General features: G+C 36.9%; 2 protein-coding genes across 3 annotated transcripts; both read left to right on the forward strand.

The window, feature by feature from the left end:
• Positions 1-696: 696 nt before the first annotated feature.
• LOC127797710 (signal recognition particle 54 kDa protein 2) lies at positions 697-13,910 on the forward strand. 2 transcript variants are annotated; one of them, XM_052330830.1, is made up of 9 exons: positions 697-1,156; positions 8,515-8,614; positions 8,867-9,020; positions 9,591-9,741; positions 9,823-9,971; positions 12,341-12,441; positions 12,546-12,703; positions 12,957-13,133; positions 13,178-13,429. In XM_052330830.1, exons 1-9 carry the CDS (start codon positions 929-931, stop codon positions 13,295-13,297), a joined length of 1,338 nt encoding a protein of 445 aa, XP_052186790.1. In that variant the 5' UTR covers positions 697-928; the 3' UTR covers positions 13,298-13,429. The 2 variants fall into 2 exon arrangements, with proteins under 2 accessions (XP_052186790.1, XP_052186789.1); XM_052330829.1 differs by having other exon boundaries at positions 699-1,156; positions 12,957-13,071; positions 13,288-13,910.
• Positions 13,911-14,495: 585 nt separating this feature from the next.
• LOC127796213 (zinc finger BED domain-containing protein DAYSLEEPER-like) lies at positions 14,496-18,119 on the forward strand. The gene is made up of 2 exons (XM_052328241.1): positions 14,496-14,660; positions 16,013-18,119. The coding sequence occupies exon 2, from the start codon at positions 16,026-16,028 to the stop codon at positions 18,042-18,044; it is 2,019 nt and encodes a 672-aa protein (XP_052184201.1). The 5' UTR covers positions 14,496-14,660; positions 16,013-16,025; the 3' UTR covers positions 18,045-18,119.
• Positions 18,120-18,771: the final 652 nt, after the last annotated feature.

Here is an 18,771-nt window from a genome sequence, read left to right on the forward strand (position 1 = left end):
AATAAATGCTAAAATTACCAAAGTGGCAAAATTAAATACTTATTGAAAAATTAGATCACAGTTTTTTAAATAAAAATATAAATGGTATTTTGAAAAATTAATTTATTAATATGTGTTCATAATACCGCAATATCTTATTTACTTGTATAATAATATAAATAGATATATATATATATATATATATAAATATAGATAGATATGCACATTATTACTCTAGAGATAATTTAATTATTTTTATTGTAAAAAATTTGAAGAGTTCCTATCACACAGTCAGGCTTCATCCCGACACATCTTACTCTCCTCTAAAGTTTAGAGTTCACCTCGCCTCAATCCAAAATGTGTGGATAGGTGAGTCACAACCTCACACTCTAAAAGATTTAACCTTTTAAATAAACATAAATTATTATAATCCACACAAAGATAAACTCAAACCAACAATGTTGAAATAATTTAAGTTTTCGAACATGTGTAGTGAACCATCTACACTATCCTAAGAGATTGAAATAATTCAACTTTAACCAAACTGATATTTTTAATTAGATCTAATTACCAAATTTCTTACACCCCTATCCATATTTGCTTGCAATCTCTGGACAATAAATCATAATTCTGTTTTTATTTTAATTTATTTCACTTAAAAAAGAAAAAATTATATTCCCTCCAATTTTATATTCCCTACCATTCTATTTCACGGCATTTCATTAAACCCCCTTCCCAAACAGAGCCTTACGAAAGGGGGCAGAGATATCCGTCGTCTCCCCAATTGGAGCCCTAGGTTATTGGCACAGCTGCAGCAACCGATCCCAAGATCGTATAGCCCCCGATCGATCAATCAGTCTGTTCTGGATTTATCTACCGCTTTGAATTCTTTCTCCACTCAGATTTTCGATTGTTGATTGGATTGCTGGTGTTGTGAGGATCGGTCAAGATGTTGGCCCAGTTAGGAGGGAGCATATCCCGTGCTCTGCAGCAGATGAGCAATGCGACAATCATCGATGAGAAGGTTCTGAATGAATGCCTCAATGAAATCACTCGGGCTCTTCTTCAGGCTGATGTTCAATTCAAGCTCGTCCGCGACATGCAGACCAATATCAAGAAGATCGTCAATCTCGACGATCTCGCTGCCGGCCATAACAAGCGTAAGATCATCCAGCAGGTAATCATCGTGATTAAACCCTATGGCCGTTTTTGAAGAGCTTGTTGCTGCAACTATGAAAAAGTGGACGCTGTGAATTCGTGATTCATGTTTTTCTTCCCCCTGGAAAAAACGGAAAACAAAACTGGAATTTGTAAAACGGTGGAATTAGAATCCTTCAACTGGCTGTAATTCGAACTAGAAACTGGAATCTAGGTCGCTCCTAAATTCTAAAGCAAGATGTTCTCTTAACTCATTTCCGTTTTTTCGATATGACACTGCCAAATAATTTGATCTATTTTCTGAACCTTCTAGGTCAGAACCTCGCTAGTATAATGACTCTTTTATTCTAGTTTTTTACTACAGTAACCTAATTTTGTTGTTGGAAATTCAGAAATAGAAAAAACTTCACTTATTGATGATTAATGTTTGGAATGAACTTACTTGTAAATGATTTAGATTGGAGATGTTATCTAGAAGTGAAAGAAGCATGCATATGAAGTTTTGGCTCCTGTTTTTTGGTCTAATTTTGCCTTCTTGTGCTTTTTATGCTGTTCCTATGGATTTCTGGATTGGGGTCAGGATATGACTTATCTATTGTTACGTTGTAATGGGACAGGAATATGACACAACCGGACAACCTAGACAAACTGACTAGGTAAATCTGAAAATTTGTTGTGGAGAATCCTGGAAAAGTAAGAGGAACACATGATTATTAACCACACTGCATGTTTTAATATATATACATATGTTGTATAACAAAAATTGTATAAAACTGTAAATGCAAAGTTGGAATTTATAGTTTTAATCAATGCATAATTGACGCAGTGTGTAGCGCGAGTGTGAAAAAAACACACCAAAATAAACTCTTGAAAGAATAAACTTCAATGGCCGAAGTTTGGCTTTCAAGAAGACGCAAAAACAAGACTGTTTTGCTAAGAAACTCAAATAGGTTGCTGAAATTTGATTGAGAAAAACTTGATTACAAACTCTAGATCTTAGGCATATTTATACTATTTGGTTAATCCAAATCCATCTAATATTTGTAAATAAAATCCAACTAGAATCTTAATAGAAATAAATCATAAGTAAAAATTAACTAGAATCCTAATAAAAATAAAATCCTAATCAAACATAAAGTTGAATTTTAAATCAAGTAGAAACATGAAGTAGAATTTTAAATCAAGTAGAAACATGAAGTAGAATCCTAAATCAAGTAGAATTCTAAAACTTAAGAAGTATTAAAATATTATTCCGGCACTACTATTCCGGTGATACTGTTCTGGTTTGGTTGGGTCAGACTTGGGCTGAGTCTTGATTGGTGACCGCATCATTCACCTCCACTTGAGAAAAAATTCGACCTCGAATTTTGATCCGGGTAGGACAAATCCATGTTTGGCAAGTACAAAGAGAGATTAGCCACATTGAATGTTTAGAAATACCCATATGATTAGGCAAATCCACAACATAAGCATTGCCATTGGTCTTCTTTGGAATCTTGTAAGGACCATACTTCTTTGGTTTGAACTTGTTCTATTTTTCTACTGGAATCCGTTCCTTCTTCAAGAATATCATGACTTCATCTCCAATCTCAAATACCTTGTGCTTCCTATGCTTGTCAGCTGTCGCCTTGTACTTCTAATTTGTGCAACTTTTGTTTGACATCTTCCTGAACCGCTTGAACTTGTATGCTAAGGGAACATGAGCAAAGACATTCCTTCCCTTCTTAGCCATATTTGCATTGGCATGGGTCCAACCATTGCCATGTTTGTTACCCTCTACCTCCACTGTATTATTACTGTTAGATTGAGGATGTTGAACATTCCATCTTGAGCGCTTCTCTAATTTGGTAGATCTTATCACATGTCCTCCTCTTATTAGCTTTCTTGATTTTGATTCCTCATCAGCTTTTGAATTCATAAGTAGATTTTTCTTGCCTGAAGAAGCATTCTTTTGCAACTGTTTTGAATAAAGGCTTATTCCATGACTACCAGTAGTCTCTCCATCACTTTAAATATTGATGCTTGAATCCTCCTTTGATGTAAGCACTTGATCAGCTATAGCAGCAGCTGTTACAACATTCTTAGTTTCAGAATCTAATTTCAGATTAATATCAAAAGCAGTTGCACTATTTGAGTTAACTAGCCTGGGAGATCCAACACTCCTATCCACAAAGAGACCCATGTGACCATCTTGTTTTTTCAATTGCAAAGGTGAATATGTTCCTATTGCCTTCGATTCAACCATGCTAGAGCTTGAATAAACTGTAGAAGAATTTGCTACCATGACCTCCATCTCCTTTACAGTCGCAAGCCGATCAGAAGAAACACCACCATCCTTGGATTGTGAAGCAATGCCTGAGCCCTCGGGACTGGAAAATACCTTGGTATGAGTCAATAACCTTGGAGTTTCTGTCATGTTAGCAGCATAAATTAGACATGAGTTTGCAAACGTTGAGGTTGCTGGGATAACATAATCTTCAAAATCAAGCTCCAAACTCATCGAAAAACCATTCTTTAGTTTATACTCATCGTTTCCTCAATGGTTGTGTTGCTGCGCATTCATCCTAACCCCTTTACCACTAGGGTTGGTTATCATACGACCAAGATCATCCTCATCGTCGCTATCATCCATCATTGGTCTTCTAGGATTTATGAGGACATGATTAATGGTTGGTCTTCCTAGTTTAACGTAGCCGGCTTGATTCACGCCATTAGTCCGGTTCCGATTATCCTTAACTCGTTGTAAAATGCCCAATTGGTTGCGGATTTGCTTCAATTGCTGCTCCATTGTACGAGTTATTTCTCGTTGTTCTTCGATTGCTCTCCAAACCGCAGGCAACTCCTGATCATCGTCACGAGGTTCGTTGCTACTGTTACCTTCAAGATTGGCCATTTGATTGGTTGATGAACTGCTCTGATACCACCTGACGCGGCGTGTAGCGCGAGTGTGAAGAAAACACACCAAAATAAACTCTTGAAAGAATAAACTTCAATGGCCGAAGCTTGGCTTTCAAGAAGACGCAAAACAAGATTGTTTTGCTAAGAAACCCAAATAGGTTGCTGAAATTTGATTGAGAAAAACTTAATTACAAACTCTAGATCCTAGGCATATTTATAGTATTTGGCTAATCTAAATCCATCTAATATTTGTAAACAAAATTCAACTAGAATACTAATAGAAATAAATCATAAGTAAAAGTTAACTAGAATCGTAATAAAAATAAAACCCTAATCAAACATGAAGTAGAATTCTAAATCAAGTAGAAACATGAAGTAGAATCCTAAATCAAGTAGAAACATGAAATAGAATCCTAAATCAAGTAGAATTCTAAAACTTAAGAAGTATTAAAATATTGTTCCGGCGCTACTATTCCGGTGATACTGTTCCGGTTTCGTTCGGTCGAACTTGGGCCGAGTCTTGATTGGTGACCGCATCAATAATATAAAAAGTGTCCATAAGCATACATTACTTTGCCTTGTTATGATGTCTCTTTTTGGAAATTTGAAGACATGTCCTGAGTATGACTTTATTCTAAAAGTGTTGGATGTTGCCCTTGGTAAGAGATGCACTTAACTATGGGAAGTGGAGAAGCACCATGTCACGACCTTGGGTATTATAGGGGTAAAGCTGTAATTGAGTTACAATTACAGTTAGGGGGTATTTTTGTAATTCGGTTACAACACATAGGTGTTGTTATTTTGTTATTTTTCCTTTTTGTCTTGTAGTTTAGTTGGTTAGAGAGCTTTGTTTGATAGCTAAGTGAGGCTATATATATTGCCTCAGCTGTCAGAAGGGATTATGCTGAAAATTGATATTGAATATCTGATTTTCCTTTCTACATTTCTCTCTAAATCTCCCTTCCGTTTCTCTCTATTACTCTCTCCCTTCTACTGATTTCTTCCCCCCATTTCTATCAATTTCTTCCTCTCAAATATTATGTTCTTGATTCTCTTCATCAGTTCCTTCTGATTATCATTCCAACCCTAGACTAAACCCTAGGTTCATGACAAGTGGTGGTATTAGAGCCGAACGTTCCTTGGCTATAATTCCTGCAATTGGTAGCAATTGATTCTGACGACTCTCGGTGGAATCGATAGAGCAAAGACTTCGGGTGGTTCCAACGAACTCTTGAGGAGCTCAATAGAATTGATCGAACTCATATAGGGAGCTCCAACAGAGTCGATCGAATCCTCAGAGACCGCAACAGAGCCCGTCCTAAGATTTTGATTAGTTCGACTACAACTGAGCGGCAGTCCTTAGCTGTTGAATTGGATCTGGACGATTCCGGAAGGTGGTTTCCAAAGTGAATGCATGCAACTTCTCAAGCCATATCAGAGTCGCTAAAGCAGAGTTAGCAAATTTAGGTCGAGGCGAAGATGAGTGAATTCTGGAACCAATGACGGTGATTGGGCGAGTAGGAATATGTGACTCTCTGTGAAATCGATCGGGTAGAGGTTTAAGGTGAAGTCTGACGGTGATTGGGCGAGTAAGAAGACGAGACTCTGTGAAATCGATCGAGCAAGGTTCGGTGAGTTCGACGAATTGAACAGTGTCGGCAATCAATTGCAGGGCGAAGAATGATTCAATCGAGAGAAAGAGCAAGGCGACTCGGCTCAGAACTGAAGGCGAATTAGACAGTGAGTCTGGTGATTTTGGAATCAGAAGTGACTGCAAATTGGAGTGGGCGTGGTGTTGCGGTAGTACCCATTGCGGGTAGAGATTAGCGATCGAAATAGAGGAAGGATTTGGTGTTGTGGTCGTATCAATTGTTGTCATCAGCCGAGGCAGCCTTTCGGTGAATCGCACAGTTTGGGTGGACGTCTCATCGATCGAAATTACAGACCGGTCGAGTTGGGCAGGACTCAATCACGAAGGAGGGTTAATTAAGAATGGAGACATGGGTCAGCTGATTCCAAGCCATCGGAGGATCACTACCACGATCGAAACTACCCATTGAGCAATTTCCTAACAGAGATTGAGCTTGGGTTGATAGCTGAGGCCGAATGTGGAAGGTAAGGAAGATTCGAGCCTAGCCGAGTCCAGCAAGTATAGGGAATCATTGCAGCAGGCGAGTCAGGAGATTAGATAGCCCTGGGTGACTCTAGAGGCCGATCAAGTTGCTGTAATTGTGCGGCTTCTTCCGCTGCTACAATAAACCTGACCTGGAAGCAGAACAATGGCTGCAATTGGCCACTTATTGGATCAATTGCAGAGGCGACAGTTGTGAAGTGGAAGAGTGGGTTGATTGCGGCTATTTTTCTGAGGTTGGGCAGTGTTGGGTCAGCAAGCCGATGCAATAATTTCAGGTGGTAATTCCAATCAAATCCTAGGCTGCTAGTAAGCTAAGGGGCGCAGTGCACGTAGGAGACCATTGGAGCCTCAATTGCAGCAGATGAATGCTTCATTTTCAGCTGTAATGGATCTTCAATGGCAGCCAAAGAAGGCTGCATTTTCAGTTGACAGCAACAAGGATAAGCAGTAGTGTAGCCGGAAGAATCAAACATGGGGAAAGAAGTTTGAGAATGAGTCTAGCCGAAGGGACAAAGGAACAAGCAGTGGGATTCATGAACAATGCGAGGAATTTGGCCGTATGTTCCACGAGAAGCTACAAGAGTTTGCAATGATACTAATCAAGAAGTATCATTACAACTTTCCTATCGAATACTTTGATGATTATCGTGGGAGTTTTAACAAGGAGGAATTCCTTAAAGTGGAGCAGCCGAATGAGGATAGCCTTGCTGAAAGTAAATCCTTGGTGTACTCCAGCTACCAACAAGTAAAAGAATTTCCACTGCAAGAGGCCCCTATTGAAGATATGAAAGGGTCTAAACATACTACTCCTTTGGTCTTGGCTATGGAGAGGGCTGAGGAGTATATATGAAAGAAGAGATTGGGGAGGAGGAAGTGGAGGATGTCACTCAATCAGTTGGCAACTTCTCAAGCACTGCCACTAGAGCTGAGACTCCTGATGCCATTGATCTCTTGAAACAGCAGAATAAGGAGCCTAAAGAGCAGGAACAAAGGATTGCACCGAACACCTTGCTTGGAATGTCTCACATGTATGTCATTGGCATGAGCACACAAGACAAAGCAAAGGTAACATTGCAGCAAGAAGAGTTGGAGGATGGGGTTGTAGGGCTGACGGCACATGTGGAACCATTTTTAACGGCACTAAGGAAGAGGCAGATGGCTGAAATTGGTGTGGCAACAAGACATAATATTGTTGCTGCTGAGGAGAAAGAAAAGAGAAGGCAAAAGAAAAGGGAAAAACAAGATAAGAAGAAGGAAAAGCGAAGAAGAAACCGCTGGGTGAAGATGGGCATTGGATAAAGAAGCAACGGCTAGGTGGTAATAAGTTTCTTGAGGACAAGAAACATTTCAAGGGGGGGAAATTGTCACGACCTTGGGTATTATAGGGGTAAAGCTGTAATTGAGTTACAATTACAGTTAAGGGGTATTTTTGTAATTCGGTTATAGTACATGGGTGTTATTCTGTTATTTTCCCTTTTTGTCTTGTAGCTTAGTTGGTTAGAGAGCTTTGTTTGATAGCTAAGTGAGGCTATATATATTGCCTCAACTGTAGGAAGGGATTATGCTTGAATTGATTAAATGAATATCTGATTCTCTCTCATTTTCTCTCTACTTCTCTCCCTCATTTCTCTCTACATCCTTCCCCCATTTCTGTCCAAATATCCCTCTAAACTTTCTGTTCTTAGTTCTACTCAATCGGATTCTTCCGATTGCCAATCCAGCCCCGTTATGAACCCTAGGTTCATGACACACCAATTGTCATGTACCTAAGGTTTAGCCTAGGATTGGATTGACAATCAAAATGATCAGATGGAATAGAATCAAGAACAGAACATTGGATAGGAATTAGGGGAGAAATCAGAATTGAAGGGGGAAATCAGTAGAAAGAGGGAGAGGAATTAGAGAGAAACGAGAGGGAGAATGGAGAGAAATCTTAGAGAGAGAATCAGAGTTTCATTCATTCAATTCAAGCATGGTCCCCAATCTCTTACGAGTAGCCTTTATATTGGCCTTAGCTAGCTGTTAACTGATTCCTAACAGCATCCTAACAGCACCCATGTGCTTCTAACAATTTGTAAAAATATTCTAACAAACCATTGCAACTCTATTATAATGATATCCTTCTATTATTCCTTGGGTCATGACACCAATGAAGTTTGTGATAATGTTTTCCTATTTTTATGATGATGCTGGTGTTTAGTTTAGGAAGTTTATTCTTACCTAGGATCTTAGCCTTTCTTGTTTTGTTCCTTTTCTATTTTGGGAATTGTTAGATCATAATTTGGGTTCTTCTTTATTTGTTGTTGTTTTGTCATTCTGTGGTAAGTGGGTTTCTTTGCTTCTAGGCTATTTTCAACGAGCTCTGCAAAATGTTGGATCCTGGGAAACCTACTTTCACACCAAAGAAAGGGAAAGCAAGTGTAATCATGTTTGTCGGTTTGCAAGGTATCTTGTTTTCCTCATATGTATACTGGTTTTTGATTATTTTATTGTGTATTATGTTGACTATCTTACTACCTAGATAATGAATTTTATGTTGTGCAAGCTGGGATGTCTATGACCTCAATAATCTTTCTCTTATCTCAGAGTTACATATTTTGGGCTATATAAGAGACATATCTCATTCATTAGGTGCGGATTTGTCTTCACATCTGACAAGTGAACTAAAAGTGCACATTTATCTATTTGTGAAATCAGGGTCTGGGAAAACTACAACATGTACAAAATATGCATATTATCACCAGAAGAAGGGGTGGAAACCGGCTCTGGTTTGTGCGGATACATTCAGAGCTGGTGCCTTTGATCAGTTGAAGCAGAATGCTACTAAAGCTAAAATTCCTTTTTATGGAAGGTACTGCTTTTGTAACTTATTGGTTATAATTCATCGAATGTGATTTTAGAAGGTTGATATAATGTGTTGATTATGTTAAGAAGTGTTGCAAATGGCTCTTATGGTGCAGAACGTAGATTCTAACAATCATCTCTGTAAAAATATAGTAAGAAAAAGGAAAACCTAGATAATTTCTGTGACCTCAAGTCACAGAATGGGAGCTATTGATTCCTAATGACTTAAATCTGCATCAGTGTGCCAAACATGTTTGGCTTGCAATAATACTTACGTAACTAATTCTGTGAACAGCCCTAATGAAAAGACTGGTGTTGAATTACCTTTTTTGCTTCAGCTTAGCATGTGTTTATGTCTGAGAGACCAATCCATAACCATTCATTTCTATATTGTAAGTATTTTGAAATGGACATGCAGCTACTTTGATGGATTTCCTTTTAGCATATCTGAATCCATCTATAAAGATATATGTGGGACTAAAAAATCTAGTGTTTAAACTTCAGATGTTGGCTATCTTAATTTTGATGATGAAGTAACTGCTGATAGCTCATTCTATTATGTGCTGTTCATTGACAGCTACACGGAGTCAGATCCAGTCAAGATTGCAGTTGAAGGGGTAGAAAGATTCAAGAAGGAAAATTGTGATCTTATAATTGTTGATACTAGTGGACGCCACAAGCAGGAAGCTGCTCTCTTTGAAGAAATGCGTCAAGTTTCTGAAGCAACGGTATCTTTTTGGTGCACTGAACTGCTGAATCACCATGTTGGTGTTGATTAGGGTCACTAATAATTTGTTTTAATCTTCCAGAAACCAGATCTTGTGATATTTGTGATGGACAGCAGTATTGGTCAAGCTGCATTTGATCAAGCTCAAGCATTCAAGCAGAGTGTTGCAGTTGGCGCTGTGATTATTACTAAAATGGATGGTCATGCAAAGGGTGGTGGTGCTTTGAGTGCGTAAGTTTCTTGTGGTTTTCTCTACTTTCTTACTCAAAAAGGTTATCATACAATAATCTTCTTGTTGCTAAAGCTCGACATTTGCTTCCTGAAATTTTGATCTTGACCAAATAGCTTTGTTGTTTTGGTGAATAGTTGGTTGTAGAAGTTGTACTTGATTTTCATATAAACTATGTGAAACATGAATGTGATATGGTTTTGATTGTTTTGCACTCTTTTTTATCTTACGATATCTGCTGTTGACTCACTATATAGATTTGTCTTTTAGTTTTGAGTGGGGCAAAATTCTATATAGTATTACCGGGTTTATTATGATTGGCAAGTTAAATAAAATTCATGTAGCTGATCCCACCTAGTGAGATTAAGGCTTGATATGATGTACTAGTAGCCTATCTGTCTTGTCAACTCATCTTCACACCACTTTGCAGTTTTGGATAAATACAAGGCCGCCCCTTGAACTTTCTTTCAAATTAATTTGAGGTCATCAAAGATCTACAATATTTAAGTTTCTTATGTTAAGTGTTTTGTGAGGGATGAAGTGATACAAAATTTATGAGTGAATATATTTTAGCAATGTGAAAAGGTAACAATCAATCTGATTATTGGGTGCATTTGGCGTGTGTAGACTTGAAAGGAAAAATAGCATCGTGTAACTTGTTTAAACTACACTATGTTGCCTTAATTATAAGCTACAAGTAAAGTGATAATTATCTTTTAAACTTATGTAGTTGAGAAACACATAATCTCCTTATTTTGGTTTAAAGTGTAAAGTTAACAGATGCCAATTTTGGCAAAGCCACAAAAAGAGTAGACTCGGGATCCACTCAGGTTTGTAAAACATGCATGCTGTTAAATCCAATAGGCTTGTTAATATGTTTTACTTAAGTTCAAAGTACAAAAGAACCAAGTTGACTTTTGAAGTACAATGGAGTAATGGATTTTTTTGTCTTGTCCAAATTACAAGGGATTAAAGCTAATTATCCCAAAAATGAATCATGGATTGATGATGTTACTTTCTCATCTCTGGCCAATTGGACATTCCCATTAACCATGTTAAATTTCAGCACGCCTAATCTTATCAATGTTGATCTTCATCTATTTTTACAATTCCATTTCATCCATGACCATATGTGTAACGACATCAAAACCTTTACTATTGAAAGTATAGATGCTTGAATTTGGGTGCCATAATGGCGTTTGACATGTATTTGACATGGATATGTACAAGACATTGTTGGGATATGTATCAAACACGTTAAATGTTGCACCTTCTTTATTGTTGTTGTTTTTGGACATGAATGTACACCTTGACTTGGATATGGCAAGGACATCAAGGTTTTTAGTACTGTTTTAATAACTTTGTTTGAGGTAAAAAATTCAATTACCATATGTTTTGGAGTAATGGATGAAAAACACATATTAAGCTAATTAACTCTCTAATAATAATAGTTACTTTTTTTTTTGGTATGTGAAACGATGTTTATACTATTATTATTATGCATTTAATGGCATATTTATATTGGTCTAGTGGTTTTTTATGTGTTTTTATATTTAGTACTGTTTGGTTATTATGTTCATAAACATTGGTAATAGAAAACATAAAAAATATTAACCTTTGTTGCATCCTATCCTTATCTTCTCTCAGCTGGTTATATCCTTTGCCTGTATTGATGTTCGTTTCCTTATCCAAATTTGTAGCCGTGCTTGTGTCTGATATTTTCAAAATTCATTATTGAATAGACATCCGGGGTTGAATATTATGTTTAATTTATTCAAATTATATAAAGAAAACCATGAAGAACAAATCTTATAGTGTTCAGAATGGACTAAAGTTACATAGCCATTATTCTAGAGAGTTTACTCGAAGCAGATGATGTAAAACCTAGCAAAGAGTTGATTCATCAAGCATAAAATCTCCTATCCTGTAGTTTTTTGAATTGTTTATTTTGAGTTCAATTGGTTTCACTATTTTTTTTTTTTCTTTTCCCTTTTTTTTTCTTCTGTATTTGTGCAAGTTCTTGAGAAATTGGTCCTCACAAGCACAAATGTGCTTTAGTTATTGCTTTTGGATAATGTCTTTTCTTAATTGATTTTTGTGTTGCAAATTGTAAAACTGGAAATTAGTTTCTTCTTCTTCTTCTCAGTTCTCATGTATTGTTACAGATTAGAACATCTTTGACAAGTTAACAAAATACATGGAGGTCATAAATCATCTCAGAACATCTTTGACAAGTTAACAAAATACATGGAGGTCATAAATCATCTCATGTATTGTTACAGATTAGAACATCTTTGACAAGTTAGCAAAATACATGGAGGTCGTAAATCATGTGCATGCTATTATTGTTACTGATATTTTCTAATTGCAGAGTTGCTGCTACAAAAAGCCCTGTAATCTTTATTGGAACTGGAGAGCATATGGACGAGTTTGAAATTTTTGATGTTAAGCCATTTGTTAGTCGTCTTTTAGGTGAGCCCCTGCCACTGTCTTGATGCTATTGCTTTTGATATTTCAGTACATGAGAACGTTCACCCCCAAATGGTTTAACCATGTCTTCCTTGAATTTCAACCAGGCATGGGCGACTGGTCTGGATTCATGGACAAAATACATGAAGTTGTGCCTATGGATCAACAGCCTGAGCTTCTGCAAAAACTTTCAGAAGGAAACTTCACCTTGAGGATTATGTATGAGCAATTCCAGAACATACTCAAAATGGGACCTATTGGTCAGGTTGGTTAAATATATTGCTTCATGGAAGCTTGATCGAAAATGTTCTTGATCATCATGTTCAAAGCAATGTGAAGTCTTCCTGAGGTGCTTCTAATTGCTAGTAAAACTTGACAAATGCCTTGTTATGTGGGAATTACTTGCTTTCTTTTTCAAAAGTATTCACAAACATAATCATTATAGGAAAACAACCCACCAAAAAAAGACCCACGTGCTAGGGTTTTTATCACAGCACTAGTTGTAAATGTCCTTGTAGGTTATGTCAATGCTTCCAGGAATTGGTTCAGAGGTAGTGCAAAAAGGTCGTGAAAAGGAAAGCCAGGCAAAGATCAAACGTTACATGACTATGATGGACTCTATGACTAATGAAGGTAAGCGGCACTTTTTGATGATCTTTCTTCTGGTACGTTTGTTCTTTGGCTGTGAGAAGAAGGTAGTCTTTTTTTTTTTTTTTTTTTCTTTTTAAAAAAGAAGAAGGTAGTCTTTGGGGGGTCTAATTTAAATTGGATCTGGTACTCCGACTGGAAGATGACATTTTTAGCTAGCTCATTACGAAATGTGATTCTTCTGTTACTTGGTGGTTACAGAGTTGGATAGTTCGAACCCAAAGCTGATGACCGAATCGCGGATCATGCGGATAGCAAGGGGGTCTGGCCGGCACGTTAGAGAGGTGATGGAGATGCTTGAAGAGTACAAGCGACTAGCGAAGATCTGGAGCAAGATGAGAGGGCTTAAGATTCCTAAAAAGGGAGAGATGAGCGCATTGTCCCGCAACATGAACGCACAGCATATGAGCAAAGTCCTTCCCCCGCAGATGCTGAAGCAGATTGGTGGCATGGGCGGCTTGCAAAGCTTGATGAAGCAAATGGGTGCTACCAAAGACATGATGGGCATGTTAGGAGGTGGAGATAAGTAGTCCTATAGTACCCCAAACTGTAGATTATGCCAGTTTTCACTTTGAATTTTGATCACTCAGAATTTGGGGGTTTAGGGTTTCACAGGAAACTTATTTTTTGTTTTGTATTGTATTGTAATTTGAATTGAGAAAGGGTGATTTTCTGAACAGACCAACTAGAATGAGCTTCTCTTATAACACCCTTTCAAGTTTGATTGAGCATTTAGGATTTTTGTTTTCTTTTTGTAAATTTCTCAGGATGCACTTATAAATATTAAATTCAAAAAAAAAAAAAAAACTTTATTGTTGCATTAATTGGTAGGCAAAAGGGTTAAGGGGGGTTGGACACTCCATTTCAATAGATTCTGTATTGATATTTTATATATTAATATTAATATTAATATAATACACTATAAAATATCAATATATTTATATTAATATAATACACAATATAAAATAGAGCGTCGTTAAATTGTAAATTAATCAATAGACATTGCACCTAAAGAAGGGTTCTAAAAAAAAAAGAAGAAAGAAAAGGCAATTTTATATTTTAGAAATATATTTTTATAGAAAATATAATAAATAAAAATTATTGGAGAATGAGTTTATGAAATTATGTTAAAAATAAAGAAAAGCCCAATTCTTTTACTACAGTCCTTTTTCGAAAATATGGGTATTGAGGTGGAAAATAATTAAAAATGTTTTATTTATATTTAATGGGCATTAAATATTAATATGATTACTATTATTTAAATATAAAAAATGACATGATTTGGCAGAGATTGCGGTGTTGTAAAATTGAACGGTCCAGATTCAAGTAGAATAAGGAGTGGGCGTGGGCTCGGGTCCATCAATACCAATATATATTCACCTTCCTGATAATTGGACCTCTAAAGCTCAGAGCCGCCGCTAGCCCTAGAAGTCCATTTAGGGTTTCGTTCAAGCCCAACTTCTTCTTCTTCTTCTTCTTCTTCTTCTTCCTTCTCTCGGACCAAAATTCAAATAATAAAATATTATAAGGGGGGAAAAAGTCGGAGGTGTAGAGCCTGAGATCTGTGATCGGAGGTAAGAACAATTTCGGTTACGGTGTATGTGTTTACGGTCGTATTTTCGTATGTGAATGTCGGTTTGTTTTTCTTCTTCGCCGTGGATTGTTCCTCGGTTTATTCTGTCTCTGCGTTGTGGAGTTTTTATTGTTCGTATCACCGTCTCATTGTGAGCAACAGCCAGGATCCTATTTGTTGTATTTAGAGATTAATGTTGGCATAGGAGGTTTATTTGGTTTAATTGGTGCCTTCTTCTGAATGTGTCGTAATCTAGAACAGACTTTTCTATTTGAAATACTGTTTTATTGTTTAATCTGGGTTTATTTAGATATCAATTTGTTTAACTTGGAAATTATCACCTAGGGTGCGATTTCTCATTATGCTATTGTAAAATTTACGACTTTCATCACTTTCTGGACTGGTAGGATAAAGCTGTAAGAGCTGCGCTTTACATGAAACGGATAGAAATGGTCATCTTGCACTGCTTTTTTTCCTTTTTTAAGAATGACAATATAATACAGTAAGGTAGCAAGAAATACTACTCTCGACTCTTTGGGTTTGGGGTAAAGTCTATTCCAATTACGATACTGGTGGAGAAAGAACTGAATAAATTCAAAAATTTGGAATCTTTTTCCCCGTATCAAAGAGTTTGAACCAAAGACTTCCAGATGGGATGGAGTAGGGTATTAGTATATCTAACACAAAATTTACATGCGAAAATTTGTCCCCCAAGAGGAAATAAATCTAACTCAAAATTTAAATGTGAAAATCTGTCCTCCAAAAGGAAATATTGAACAATTGATAGTAAATTATGAGATCTAACTATTTCTTTTCCTTTTAGGGATGATATTAATCACAGAGAAAATGGAATTTCAACATGGACTGCAAATCCTTCTAACATCATTGAGAATGCAAAAATGCACTATGAGGAAACAAAAACAAAGAATTATTTGTTAAGAGTTTACTCACAATGCTGACAAAAGCCAAAAACTGGTTGCAATTGGATCAACAGTAAGAGTGCTAGAAATATGCTTGTAATCTAAACAATGCCTATGATTTACCATGGACAATCCAGACAAGGGGGTACCTAGAATTGATTCATCAACATCATTGCACAATACAGTACGGAGATAAAAGTTAGATACAGTAGTTTCAATAGGATTGTAAGAACGAGTGCATGGTTGTTTTTGCAAAGTTGGGGGAACTCCTTTCTTTATTCTTGTTGGTATATGGTATGTCAGTTCTAACATTGAAGGACCAAATTGCTAGTTGAAATTTTGTCATTGGGTTATGAAACTGTAGAACTTTGACCCATTTATTGCCATTATCTCATATTTTCTCATCTATGATGCCTTTTCATTTTTTATGCAGGATCTACTTCCTAATGGGCATGGATACCCTTTCTGATAACAACGAGCCACCCAGTTCTGATCCACAATCTAACAAGCGCAGGAGAAAGAAATCCATTGTGTGGGAGTACTTCACAATCGAGACTGTTGACGCTGGCTGCACCAGGGCCTGCTGTAAGCAATGCAAGAAATCATTTGCCTACATTACTGGCTCAAAGCTAGCAGGCACCAGCCACCTTAAACGGCACATTGCCTTGGGGATCTGCCCTGTAAGCCGCCATAATCGGGAGAACAATCAATTATCTCTATACAACCCAGGCTCCGGAACTGATGGTGCTGGTGCTGGTGCTGCTCCACCAAAAAAGCGGCATAGAATAACCCCTGGAGTTTCCAGCATCCCATTCGATCAGGACCGTTGCTACCATGAAATTGCAAAGATGGTAATTCTACATGAATATCCAGTTAATATTGTGGAACATTCTGGATTTATTGATTTTGTACGGACCCTTCAGCCTCAGTTTAATATGGTTAGCTTGGATGCCATTCAAGGGGAATGTGTGGGTATCTACTTGCGGGAGAAACAAAGCCTTCTGAACCTTCTCAATGGAAGTCCTGGGCGTGTGAGCATTACCGTGGACTTGTGGACTTCAGATAAAAGTATAGGTTATGTATTCCTTACTGGACATTTCATTGATGCCAATTGGAAGTTGCATCGACGCATCCTTAATGTTATTATGATACCATCTCCTGATTCAGAAGTTGCATATAACCACGCTGTTGTTGCCTGCCTAACTGATTGGGGTTTAGACACCAAGCTATTTGCTCTGACTCTTGATCAATCTTTTGCCAATGATTCTGTTAGAGAGAATTTGAGAGGGCTGCTCTCCATCAAGAATCCACTTATTCTCAATGGCCAGCTACTAATTGGAGATTGTTATGCCCGTGTTCTAAGTCGTCTTGCACGAGATGCATTAGAGTCAATGAGGGAGATCATTAACAAAGTACGGGAAAGTGTGAAGTATGTGATAACTTCGGAGGATATTGAAGAAAAATTCATTGAGCTTAAACAACAGCTTCAGGTGCCTAGCATGAAGAGTTTAACCATTGATGACCAAACAAAATGGATCACTACTTACCATATGCTGATAGCTGCCTCAGAATTGAAGGAAGTATTTTCTTGCTTGGATACTTCAGATCCAAATTACAAAGAAGCCCCCTCTATGGAAGAGTGGAAGCAAGTGGAAACTCTTTGCACATACTTGAAGCTTTTCTTTAATGCTGCTGACATTTTAACTGCCGCAAGTTACCCAACAGCCAATACCTTCTTCCATGAAGTGTGGAAAATTCAGCTTGAACTGATGCACGCAAGCATGACTGATGATTCCTTCATTAGTAATCTAATCAAACCTTTGCAAGAAAGGTTTGATAAATATTGGAAGGACACTAGTCTGGTTCTGGCAATTGGTGTAGTTATGGACCCAAGGTTCAAAATGAAGCTTGTGGAGTTCAGCTTTTCCAGGATCTATGGTGAGGATGCTGAAACCTGGATCAAGGTGGTGGATGAAGGTGTCCATGAGCTTTTTCTTGAATATGTAGTGCAGTCACTTCCTCCACCAACTTTTGTGTTAGAAGAGAATGACAATGGTGTCAAGATAGAGGTGCCTCATGACGGAAACCTTATTTCTACTAGCGATGGGCTTACCGATTTTGATGTCTATATTTCTGAGATCGCTAGCAACCAGCAGGTGAAGTCCGAATTGGATCAATATCTCGAGGAATCCTTGTTGCCCCGTGTACAAGAATTTGATGTCTTGGGTTGGTGGAAATTAAACAGGTTAAAGTACCCAACTCTTTCCAAAATGGCATCTGATATTTTGGCAATCCCAGTTTCTACTGTTGCTCCAGATTCGGTATTTGATACAGTAGGCAAGAAGATGGATGGATACAGGAGTTCTTTGAGACCTATGATACTCGAGGCCCTTGTATGTGCAAAGGATTGGCTGCTGTATGGATCTTCTGAGTTCAGTAACGCGATTGTTAAATTGGAATTCTAGGCATACAGTATACAGGAAATATTTTTTATTTTTTGTAGATTATGTGTCTTACCATATAATACTGGTTTTCGTCTAGGATACTTAATCTCAGTCATTGATACATAGTTTTCTTTATTTTCCCGTCTGTTGTTTAGGAAATTTTGCTAGGTCTCTAGGCTTTCATGTTGAAAGTTGTTTCGCTAGGACTTAACCAAAAAAAAAAAAAAAGGTTGTTTCGAAAGGGCTTTTATTTAAATTACTGGTTCAGAAGAATAATTTGTTAAATTTTGCCGTTAATACCTTTCAATTGGTTACACTTTCATCTTCAGGTAATTCTTATCTTGGGGATTGTTTATGTGGGACTGTAAAATGTTTAAAGGATAATTCTAAGCTATCCAGTGTAAGCTGGTTGACTTTCAACTTAAAAATTGACATTTGTCAAATTTATATTTTTGTCTATATATTTTTATTTTTTTATATAATCATTTAAATTTTTATTATTTTAATTATACTCTTAAACTTGATTTTGAGTTAATTTAATTTTTATATTTTGAGTTTTTTTTATATGGTAATTTAAATTTTTTATTTTAATTATATTGTTAATCTTATATTTTTAAGTTAATTTAATATTTATATTTTTATATAAAAAATAAAATAATAAAACATACAGCCATATCTTGTTCATGTCAAAAATAAGAGTTAAATTGACTTAAAAATATAAGTCAGAGATATAATTAAAATAATAAAA

Source organism: Diospyros lotus, chromosome 3 (genome assembly GCF_014633365.1).
Source record: "Diospyros lotus cultivar Yz01 chromosome 3, ASM1463336v1, whole genome shotgun sequence".
Taxonomy (NCBI): domain Eukaryota; kingdom Viridiplantae; phylum Streptophyta; class Magnoliopsida; order Ericales; family Ebenaceae; genus Diospyros; species Diospyros lotus.